This window comes from Tauraco erythrolophus, chromosome 4 (assembly GCF_009769465.1).
Source record: "Tauraco erythrolophus isolate bTauEry1 chromosome 4, bTauEry1.pri, whole genome shotgun sequence".
Taxonomy (NCBI): domain Eukaryota; kingdom Metazoa; phylum Chordata; class Aves; order Musophagiformes; family Musophagidae; genus Tauraco; species Tauraco erythrolophus.
The window spans coordinates 10,392,771-10,405,393 of NC_141468.1; the positions used below are offsets into that span (position 1 = coordinate 10,392,771).

At 36.2% G+C, this 12,623-nt stretch overlaps 1 protein-coding gene across 1 annotated transcript in view; it reads left to right on the forward strand.

The window, feature by feature from the left end:
* The window catches only part of SEMA3A (semaphorin 3A), a 169,876-nt gene that overhangs the window by 138,415 nt on the left and 18,838 nt on the right, over positions 1–12,623 (forward strand). Inside the window, exons 12-13 of the mRNA XM_086611182.1 lie at positions 5,246–5,465; positions 10,625–10,716. Of these exons, the coding sequence (XP_086467308.1) occupies positions 5,246–5,465; positions 10,625–10,716 (312 nt within the window). The remainder of the gene's footprint in view (positions 1–5,245; positions 5,466–10,624; positions 10,717–12,623) is intronic.

Below are 12,623 nucleotides of genomic sequence, written 5' to 3' on the forward strand. Positions count from 1 at the left end.
ATCTGCCTGGCTTTTAAGAAACTTGTTCTTGTCATTAAGTCTAGCACAATAAGACAGGTATTTCTGCGATGGATGACAGAGTAACTATAATAATTTCTAAAGTGCACTGACATTTTTAAAAAATCTATGCTTCTACCTGTTTCTCTGTTTCTAGTTTATGAATGACTAAAATATCGATGTATATAAGACATTCTTATTTACAACTCCTGAAGTCATCACATTCTAGAAATATTTAACTGCCTTGAAATTACCAGTAGTCTAAGAAGATGGGACATTTATGAAAAAAGCTTTGATTTTATACATTGGAGTAGCTCCATAAGAGGCATAAATCACCTTGGCCCATTTAAGTTCCGAAATATCATTGCTGAAGATTAAATATATGTGTACACATGCATACATATGCACGTATAAATGTAAATATTATATCTATCTATAATATTCTTTAAAAGTCTCCTGACAGTTAATGCACAAAACAAACCAGGAATAACTTTCATCCTTTCTTTTAAATCACCAGATTTTCTGCTTTTGTCTAGTATGTTTTGAAATTGTTCTCTCAAACCTGATCTTTCGACTGATCTCCAGCAGGTAGACAATATATACGCTCGACCTAATGAAAACGACTTCCAAAGTAAAAGAAAACAGTGGCCCCCTGACAGTCAGATTCCTCAGCACTCCTCGCTTCCTCACTAAGACTGCTAAAGGGATTCCTAATTTTTTCCAGAGTTAAAATACAAGCTCTGCAGCATAGGCGAGGTTTCATTTCTCATTTGATACTGAACTTTTTTCTTTCTTAATTACTACAGTTAATACTGATATGTCAGAGGGCTTTTTTGAAGTTGTATTGTTTTACATTCCTGTGGAAAATCTGAATGAATAGATATTTTTGGTATTTCTTCTATGCTAATGTCATCTTCTTTTCAGTTTGACAGACTTAATAATTTAGTGTTCATTATTTTGTTTATTTATATTCCTCTTTGATTCCAGTATTGATTAACCTTTCTAAACAAAACTAAATAACAGATATTATGTAAAATTACAGACAAAGAAGAATGTTACTTGTTTCTGTCACAGAAACAGACCGACATAAAGAACTGATTGCAGCACAGTGGCTGTGTTAACAGTAGTGATGAAATTAATTCCTGAGCAGAGCTCGGACATGGCTCCATTGAGGTTCTCAATGCACAACTCCAATATTTGCCCTAGGGACTGGCAACACAGCTCTACCTGCCTCAGAGCCACTGGGTTATTCCAAGGCTTGTCTGAGGGTCTTGAACTGAGATCTGTACGGGAGAAGAATTACTTGATCAAATTCTCAAGAACAAGCAGGAAAACAGTGACCCAAATCCAGCCCTTAAGTGGCTAAAAGTGACCTAAGCCACCAGTTTTTTTGCCAAAGCAGGGAAATACAGTTAAGTCACATACACTTTTTTTTCTGGCTACTCTCTCAGAATGGATTTTACCCTTACAATTTCACTGTAACATACAAAGATATTTAGATTTCCTTGTAAACATTTTTCTTTATAAGGATGAATGTGATCCCAAATTATACAATTCTGCATAGCCCTACAGCCGCGTCATGTGGTGCAAGAGGCTGTGCCACTGTAAATGATGTTAAATAAAGAGTGACTGAGGCCATCAGTTTCTCCTAGCCCACTACCAGTAACTCTAATCCTGGTATCTATCACTTTGAAAAAGACTTTTTTTTCTCCTGAGAGACATTTCTGGCTGAAAGGAACCTTTTGTTTCTAAAGTGATAAAATTGGTTGTGTTTCCAATGGCTTTGATGACCTGTTGAGAATAAAGAAGAAAAGTTTTTGAAGTTCCTTTAGATGTCAGTTTTGTGGTTTCCTTTTCCAAGAAACAGGGAAAGGGAAGAGAGAAACAAAACCTGAGCTTCTTGCAGTGATTCAGTTCCAGATCTCACTGCAGCTAAACAGTGCTGAGGAATTTAATACATGAGGTGCCAGTAAACATCTTGAGCATCTGGTGACTTGCCCAGTAAGAGTAAAGGAAAAGGAAAATTAATGGTTCTTTTGAAAAGTCAGAAAACTTAGTAAACAATTCTACGTCAGCTTTGCATTTAACAAAGAAGTTGCCAGGATTTTTCCTTTAAGATCTATGGAACTTTTTTTTTTAATCTTTTAACAATATTAGGAAGAAGAGGGAGGATTTTTGTATATACCTCACCTTGAATTTGTATCTGACTTTCTGTGAATTCAGCTACAGAGCTCGAGTTTTCTCTGCCTCATGGTACCAAAAGCCTATTAACAGTTATGACCAAAGCACTTTTTGTTCTAACCAAAATGTAACTTTTGATTTATTCTAGTGGATTCCCTAATAGGTTAGTTAGGGTATAGCCTAGTTACCTCCTCCTGACTGATCAAAAGCCTTGACATAGCATACTGGGGACCAGTGACTGGAAGTGGATGTTAAATTGCATGGGTTCTTTTGACTCTACTTGAATCGATGATCAAGCTCATTTCTCCAAACTTTTTCAGGACATTTGTATTCATGCCTATCTTTTGGCACTTGAAAACTTTGTATTACCTTGCTATCAATGGAACTGATGAGGCATTATAAACATGAATTCAGACATAGCATCTTGCCAGTTAGCTTGTTCTAGACCCACTAATATCAAAAGCACTCTTGTCATTAGCATCAACGATTATGTCTTTCTTGTGTATCCTGGTTTTGTGACCAAAACATAAGTAAAAATGACAGAACTTTCCTCCTCAGGACAACTCAGACTTTATGTGGGTTGAGATTCCTCTGCAAACAATTTGGATTACAGATGGGCTAAATCTCACCTACTGTTGGTGCCCATTCCACTCCCATCAACAGGGAAGGGAGTTATAGTCAAAAGCATTTTATTTCATCTCAGTCAGTTTCCTAAAGTGGGGTTGGGGGTGAATGTGAGCCACAGCCTCATCCAGGTAATGCACGATAGACTTTAGATGTAAATCCATAAAGTTACTGTAATTTCTTTATTCTCAGAAAAGCCAGGGATACAAGCAGTAATCTGGCTCCCAGAATTGAGAATCTCATCTGAAGACACATAATTATGACGCTAATTCTAGTTTTGTGATTTTTCTACATAAAATATATCTTGGTCAACATTGCTGCAAGTAAAATTTTTCGTTAGAAAATGAGCCAGAAAGTAAATATTCAAACAATTGAAACACAGCTGAAGTTCATTTACTTAAAATTGAAATGAATATTCATTTACTGTTTTTTCAGTGTTTGCCCAGCTGCAATTAACAATACTTAGTTCTTGTGTAGTGATTTTTATACTTAGAGCACTTTACATATATTGTCTAATTAACCATTATCTAATTAATCTGAGTAATTAGTATTGAACTGCAGTTAGAATATTAATTGAGATGTAAAGCAAACTTAAAATTGAAGTGTGGAATTTTAAACACAATCTTGGAGACAGACAGTGTTTTGGCCAGTGATTATAAAAGGCCCGTCTGATTTTATATTTGTAATATTTCTGTATGAGAAAGCAAGAACAAATAATAAAAGAGCTGAAAAAATGTTAACACAATAAAGTAGATGATAGCTAACTAACTTTCTACTTAGTCTGCTCCACATGTGTGAATCAAAGGTCCTTCCTCCCTCCCTTCCTCCCTTCCATACCATATAATGGAACGGAATGCAGAAATTTGCTTACAAACAAATATGCCAAAAGGGGACAATTTACACTTTATATGTCCGTGCTGGAAGTGTCCCTTTGCTGAATATAATAGTTACTCCTTTTGACAACATCGATTTTTAATTTAATTTCTGATGAATTATTAATAATTTGGATCAAGGTGATAGCAAAGACAATTGATTTCTTCTACTGAGCATCCTGCAAGGTCTGGATTCTTGCTTAATAAGATGTTGTCCTCTAGGTTTTTAATGTAATTGGAAGTTATTCTGTATGTGGATATAAGGGGCAAATTATCTAGGGCATTTTAACACCAGTTGTTTATATTTCAGATTTAAATGCTGCAAATGTAATTATTGTCAACTGGGTTTCAGAATTTTATATGTCTTAAATAGGTATCTGAACAGTTTAGAAGTGAGAGACACTAAATTGGTTGTTGAGTATCTTTGGACTGGTGATGTAATGCCATTACGACTCATTTTCTTCATCCATTCAACATTACTAACACACTACTAATGCTTACTTTAAAGTAGCCTCTAATTGTTCCTAAAATACTTACCAATTCTACAGAAGAGACAAGGGCAAGTAGTGGTGATTAGCCACAGTCCTCCAGTCTCCCCATGGGAACATGCGGTAGGTGAAAGTGGAGAAATATTTTTGCGGATACCAAAGCTATGATCTTACCTCTCCTTCCCTTCTCAGCCTCTATGTTTTGCTCACGTTGGGAGAACATGAGCAGAGAATTCTCTGCTTTTCATAGATTAGAGGCAAAACTGTCTGGCCCACCCGTGGCTGCGTAAAGGGGCAGAGACTCTTTGCTGTGTTACTTCATGGGGATGAGCTTAGTCCTAAGGGAACGCCAACTTTTCTGTTACTGTGCAGTACACAACGGTGAGGAGTTATTTCAGTTCCTTAGCAAAACTCGTCTCACTTTATTGTTCACACTGACAGTATGAACAGCAACATTCACAGGAGGCTTTCTTTAGAATCAATGAAGAGAGAAGAGATACATTTAGTACATGACTCATTTGATTTGATTTAGTGTAACAGGATCCATGTTATCGGGACTATATGGATGACACAGGCTTGTTGAGACAAGCAGGAGTTTGAAAAGTCAGTAGACCAGGGAATTGTCCCAGCATTTAAGGATTTGGTTCCTAGGAGAGGAAATGATTTCCAATCAACTTCTGAAGATATTTAATTAATTTTCTGTTATATACATTACCGAATACTGAAAATGATTGTCTCATATTGAATGATTTTAGATAAATCAGGATTTCTTCCTTCTGCCAACTAAAGATTAATGCTAATCAGTAAATGACTAAAAATCCTTTTGCAGTGCATAGTAGTAAGAAAAATTATGTATGAGGATCATTTACATTCTGTTAACCATATTGATTTAACTCCAAAATGAAAAAAAAATAGAGACTTTTAGTGATAGAATTAACTTTTGCTGTCTATCATGAACAGTTAGATCCTCTGTCATATTTAATTATAGGCTGCAGTAGTTGAGATGATTGTAATGCAATAGATTTCTAATATATTTCTAATGATTAATAATAAAATGTAAAACATTATCTTTTTTATTTCCAGTGTCCCAGTAAAACATTTGGAGGCTTTGATTCCACCAAAGACCTTCCTGATGAAGTTATAACGTTTGCAAGAAGTCATCCAGCTATGTACAACCCAGTATTCCCCATCAACAACCGTCCAATCATGATCAAAACGGATGTGGATTACCAGTTCACACAGATAGTGGTAGATCGAGTAGATGCAGAAGATGGCCAATATGATGTGATGTTCATTGGCACAGGTGAGAAGTCTTGAATCTACCCTGTGTGCTCCTCCAGGCATTATGGAGACACAGATGAGATAAAATTGTGTATTCTGAAAGACAGAATGCTGATTTATGTTCCAGTGTATACCTGTGAAACTTTTGGGCAAGACTGAAAATTGTGCATGTGGGGAGGTCTTTGTTACATATGTTCGCTGTAACAGGTTCAGGCCGTGGCCTGCATAACTTAATTCTTCGCCAGCTGGATCAAGATCAAACCACTCTCTTTTCAACTACTGTTATTAGGGAATTTTATTAGAAATATCTTGCCTTATTAATTATAATTTAGTATTAAAATGTGGGGTTTGAGGTACCCATTTTGAAATGCAGCATAAGAAGCATTAAGATGATTGAGGCAAATATCCAGGTATGGGAAATGTCGTGTGTGCCTTTCAAGTATTTCAAGTATTGCCTTAAGATGCCCAGCTCTTTAGCCAGAAGAGTACATCATTTTACTTAATATGAAGATAACCTGACACATACAAAGTGTTTTAAGAAGAGCTGGTATTCAAATAGAAACTTGATATCCTTTCCAAATCATTTGCAGAATCATACAACTTGGGCATTTTATCAAAAGTGGAAATAGGCACTCAGAAAAGACCATTTTTCCAGAAAGGTAGTAATGAGAAGTAATAGTGGCCAGAAATTAGCTGATATGCATTTATCTAAGTTCAGTGGCTTCAGAACTATGCTGATTAGCAGTTGTTGGATCTGCTCCTTCACCTTTGAAGACATTCCATTAGCTGGCTGGTGTTTCAGTTATGTTGAATAAAAGTATTTTAAACTTCTATTGAACGTAATTGCTAGTAATTAGACATTGGCATCGTGAAGTCAAAACAAATCAAACCCCACTGTTTCTTTTCAGCTTTGGACTGAAAAATATCTGGCTATACGTCTGTCTGTCTTATAACAGTCCAATTTTTGACTTGCTTTAAATGCAGTTCTGGTGCTCTAGACCTGAGGTCAGATTTCGAAAGTAATAAATCCTGAGGTCTCTTTCATGTTGATGCCTGAAATATATTATGAGTAAACTGAGAGCTGATGAAGCTTTGTGTACCAAACACAGTGCATGCGTAGCAATTCAGAACATTTACTCCAGGAAATGCAGCTCTGCAGAAAGTGTTCCAGCTCTTTAAAGCTGTGAACTGAGTTATTAGATACCAGCACTACAATATGTTCTTACATAAAACATTGAAAAGTAGTTTCATGTGATTTTACACAACACATAGTTTTTCCATCACACATCAGAGACTTCAATACCGTCTACAATTGGCAGTGTTTTGTGCCTTTCAACAAGTCTTCTATGACCTGATTCAGCCCAGAAAAAAGAATTAATGGCAAGACTCCTCTTGGCTGTGATGTGAGGGAACAAGCCCTTCAGCATCCAGAGTATGGTGCTGAACAAACATAACGAGCTGATTTATTTCTACATCTTGAGCACAAGAGGTGGCATTTATCTCACCAAAGTTTGGTATTCAGTCTGAAAAAGATGCCTTGGTTTCTGCAAGGGAGAGAGATAAGTACTTCCAGAGAGAGATTCATTGCACTTTCTTTGAGACCTCTATTAGAGTAAGATGAATAGTTATGCAGAAGTTCTCTGTACTGCCTGTTTTCAGACAATACAGGAAGAATTGCTTAAACCTGAGCTATAGCTTTTAGATAGTTATCATTACATATAGTGATTCTTATCTAAATTAGCCAGGCTCCCTCTGAAAGAGCCTCAATGATATCTAGCTCTTACCTTATAGTTGAGAATTTAGGCACTCACTTTATTTCCTAAACCACTGATATTCAGGTGTGTGGTAAGTGCTCTGGATCCCATCCAAATTTGCTGATATTTGTGCCCAAGAACTGTAAGAAAAGTATTGAAAGATTACTGCTTGCACTTGCCAAAAGAGATTTCAGCACCAAAACCACAGCTTCGTAAGTGCGTAGTGTTATTATTTCTTGACATATTACGTTTGTCCATAGAAACTGCTCTTTCTCCGGCAGAAGGTTATACCCACATGGGACAGGAACAGGCATTACAACACCTGTGCTTGGAGCTGGGGCACAAAAGATGCTCCTCTGAGCTCACTATCCTTATTGTGGTTTTCAGAATGAGGAAAGGGCATCTTCCACACAGGGGGAAAGGAAAAGAGGCAGAACTGAGGCCCTGCCTGCCTTCTGCCAGAAAGCTGCACTGAGCCGGCTGGTCACAGTCAAAGGAACCAGAAACAGACACACAATCAGCACATATTACATCTTACCCAAATGAATAACAAACTAGGGAGCAGATTAGGGACTCTAGTCACAGTCCAGTTTTCCACTCGATGATCTGGACCTATGACAAAGCCAGAATTGAACTCTTTGAGGGATGCATGGATTTCTCTGTGCAGGTCTGTCCCATCAGATTAGATACATTTCTCTGTAATTTCCCACTGCCGTTGCAGCAATCTACATTATTCCCACATGCTGCTGAACTTCAATATGTTGAAGAAATACCTTTTTTTTCCTTTTCGTTGAATAACTGATGATAATTGAACACAACATAATTAATAGCCATCCGATGTGGTCACATTTTCCTTTCCTGTGGGTGAAATCTTTAGCAGAGCAGTTTCTTTCCCACTGTGATTGTACCAGTGTGTTTCACAATGGAAATAAAATCGTTATCGACATGCTTGAAATTATATCAGGAAAAAAAAACAGGATTCAAGATATGCACTCAATGCTTATCCTGAGTGTCTGATGTTTGGGATCATTTGGCACAGCCAAGGTACATCTGTCAGTAAAGCAAATTAATAACAGTAATCTTATCTTGCTGAGCAGAGCCCATTGATCCTGAAGGAGAAGTCTGATTCCATTTGTGTGAAATTGTTTGAAATACTACTCTGTAAAACTTGATCTAGAACTCAGATAAAGCCCCACTTTGGTACCTATGGCTTGACCAGAGTCGCTGTAGTGATTAACACAGTGTATCTTTGACCTCAGAGGCTTTCTTGAGCATCAAGCAACTGTAATTGTTGCAGGATCCACTTAAAAGTCAGACCTTTTTTTGAAACGTTATGTGGAGAATTGGTGTCTGCTCAGTGCCCACACAGACCCCACATCTTCCCTTGTGCTGTTTTATCAAACATCCCCCTTTATTTCTAGAATATGGCATTTGATGGATTGTGACTGAGGACAGCCGTAGTCCAACACAGAATGTAGTCATGATACCTTGCTACACTGTTATATTTATTATGTCAATGCTGTCTTTTTTACCCATACAATATATTTTCCTCAAAACCACAGTCATCAAATTATCAGGATAATTAGGAAATAAACTCATCCATTAAATTAAAAATATAAGTAACACTAAATTATCTGTTCTTTTGAATTACTCTGTGGTAGAATTTTTTTTTTCCTTCTTGTTTTAAAGTTTATATTACATTATTTCTGTATTGTTCTCAATATTTCTTGAATTAAATATATTCAATTAGCACCAGTAACCATAATGAAAGCCACTTCCAAAACAACTTATCTAGTATATATTACTAGCTTAGTTTGTACATGTACCTGCCTAAGTAATAAAAACACCCCCTGTGCTTTGCTTTGTTGTTGTTTTAAGAAAGAACTGGGTTTTTTTCTTTTAAAAAAAGAATTTATGGATTTGTGGCTAAAGAAAGAAAACAGCGATGTAGATATTTTGTGGAAAAAACCCACTTCTTTCTAAACTTAAAAAAAAATATGCTTAGAAACCAACATCTGCTTAAAGGGGAGCAGATGGAAAAAATGAAAATCTCTGCTCTACAAGATATTCTAGGATTTCTAGAATATTTTAATCCAAATTCATGTAAAGTAGTTGAACTACCAGAATTTTCTCATTCAATCAATAGCTTTTAATTTAGTCACCTTATGAAAACATTTTCAATCTGTGTAATCTATTTGTTTAAATTTTATAAAGATTTTCAATATAGAAGTGGTGAGTTATCTTTTTAACAAGAAGTTTCAACTAACACGCTATATATACACATACAAAATATGTTTCGATTTTGTGTAATTGTCGATTAATTCTTGTTTTGAGAATATTGATCTTTATAGTTCTGTTACTTTAAGAATTTTGTCCATTTAAAATGACTTATATTTTCCTAAACTATTACTGATATAGACTGTGCAACATGAAAAGTCTTCAGGAACGTAGTTGTCATTCCCATGATATATTTACATGGCATTACACTTGGCTGGTTAAGAAGAAGAGTCATATCCAGAGTGTTTCCATTTCAGAGAGTCTGCAGTGATGTGTACCAACCTAGAAATTATTCTTTATTGTTGTTGTTCCCTGAAAATTCTGTTCATGGAAACAAACAAATAAATTGCAGATGCAGAAGCTGTAAAACAGAGACGACCTTAATCCTCAACCATATTCACAAAACCAAAGGCTGTAGCTCTGGAATTTCAAGTGTTGACCTTGTTCATATTAAAGCCAGTTACAAAACCCCAAGAATGTAAATGGATAGAGTATTAAAATGCTGGCACACACCTATTTCTAAACAGAAGATACAAGTTGTATTACTTTTTACCCCTCAGCGAAGACTGGTCTCTAACACACAGAGAAATATCGATGCCTTAAGGGGCTTATACATCTTACGTACTTTGTTTGACACAGGGAAGATTGCATGTACTTAAGAGATCTAACAGCTTCATCTGTCTAAGAACATTTGTCCAGATGTTTTTATATCCATACTGAGCCTTCTGACAGCATCTTCACATGCATTTTGAGAATGACGAACATAATATTCAAAATGGACAATAAAACACGTCTGCGTAAATTTAGTGCATTTCCTTCCTCAATTAAATGACTGAAACATCTGTCATTTTATACTGTCACTTAAATAGCATTTCAGTCCTTTTCATTCTTTAGTAACTATAGTAGTATTTATCTTCTTTGTTGCATTTTGATAATTGAAAGTCTTCAGTGAAATGTCCGACTGAAATTCAATGTTTTTCTACATTGTTTTAAATAGCAGTTGCTGTTTTGAATGATGAGTGCTCAGTGATATGTAGCTTCACAATCTTTATATGTGAAATAATTACATACTACAAGAAACTCTGGCTGCTCTGAAGCTGAAGTATGCTTCTCAAGCACCTGAAAACTTTTTTTTTTTTTCCTTTTCAAGATATTGGAACAGTTCTTAAAGTGGTTTCAATTCCTAAGGAGACTTGGCATGAATTAGAGGAAGTCTTGCTGGAAGAAATGACAGTCTTTCGGGTAAGTGCAGCTAAATTTCAAGTGTCAGGTTGTAGATTTCTCTGTGGACAGCTGCAAACTGAACTCCTTGCAGTCTAGCCAAGGAATAGCCTGGCATACCCCTCTAATTAGCTTGTCGTTTAGAGACCCAGACACTAGTCAAAATAAACCTTGAAACATTCAGTGCTCGCTGGAGGTTAATGATAAAATACTTGGCATTCTGGGCTCTTGTTTTGTGGTTTAAAAAGTAAATTAGTATCTCTGAATCTTAGTGCCATTACATGCTGTAGTTAAATACATATCTGTGCAAGTCTGGGAATAATGCCTGTCTGTTTTCTCCCACAGAGATATGCAGTACACAAATTTTATAGATGCATAAACTCTTAACAGTATAGAGATTATCAGCATAATGTAACTCTAGAAAGATACTTCGGGAAAAATAGTTGTCTGCACAGTTTTCTTATGCCTGATAATCTGAGAAACAAAGAAAGTGTTTATATTTTCAAAGGTGACTTTAGGGTCTCATTTTCATGGTTTGACACAAGACACCATAAACACCCCCTAATCTTTAGTACTTTTTTATGAAAATCAATCTCTTCCATTTTTCCTATCTAAGCCACCTAAAAAATAAGGCATCCCATAAGCACTTCTGCAAGTCAAGTCTGAGTAAACCTTTCAAACGCTTTCCAGACAGAACCCAGGGATGTCTCCTGTTTTGTACACAGCAACGAATCATTTACATTCCCCACGTTATTCTTTTTGTCAGTGCCGTTTTATGGCACCATTTCACAGGCTCCAGGCTTTCTAGGGGTTGATACCTAGCTAGGAGGACAAGGTTAATCTACCAGCGTGAAGATGATGCTTGAGTGCTCGGAGAGCCCCGTGTTGCGTGGTCTCATTCCAGATGTGCTGACAAGGGCTGTGCTCAAAATCTGCCACAGGGACCCAACCACCGTGTTCTCATCATACTCAGTTGCCAACCCTTCATCTTTCGTTTCTGAACAGACAAAACCAGAGCTTGTAGATCTTGTTGTTATTATTATTTTCAATATTATTTTTATTTTTTTCTTATGGACAATCTTGCCTCTACTGCTACCAGTCTTGCACAGAAACCACTGTTTCAAGTGCAAGATACCACTGATAAATGGATATCTCTGTTTCTGCAATCCATGGAGGTTTTTGAGGGCAGAATAGTAGGGGTTTTTCTTTCCTTTTTTTTTTTAACAGAAAAATAAAGTAGAAACTACGAGGAGAAAATGAGACAAGTAATTTGTGGCTCCCAGCTTTTTTTCCCCTTTTTAATACACGCAAAAGTCATTACATTAATGCAGGGTAATTTGGCAATTGTTGATAATGTATGAATCTCCTTCTTAAATCAGGTACAAGTGCCAAGCTAAAGGAGAACAGAGAAATATAAAAGTGAAAGAAAGAAAATAAATGGAGTTAAAGTTTTATTACAGAATGGCTTTACACAAATAGCATGCTTAATGGCAAATTCAAACCTGATATTTTACTTTGCATGTCTGTTTATTCATTACACGAAAGGATTTTGGTGTTCTGATTTACTTGAAAGCTCATTTGTCTCCTTCAGCATACATTTAAGCCTTAAAGAGGGTATTAACGTACTTCAGTGGAATAAGCAGAATTTGTATACGTAAGATACAGATCTTTCAATAGAGAATTTGTAACAGATTTTAAATGTACTTTAACCAATTGTAAATTTTCTTTAGTTACTAAAGAGTCTATGTGCATCATAAAGAATGTATTTTGATGCTTAAACCGAAATGTGCTGAATGCAATGCTTCTCATGTATAATTCCACCAAACTGAAAGTCTTCCATATCTGTTACATTGATAACGGATGCCTCCTTTAACCCCATTCGTGAGATATTTCTCTGAACAGCTGAGTAAACAAACCAATGAGTTCAA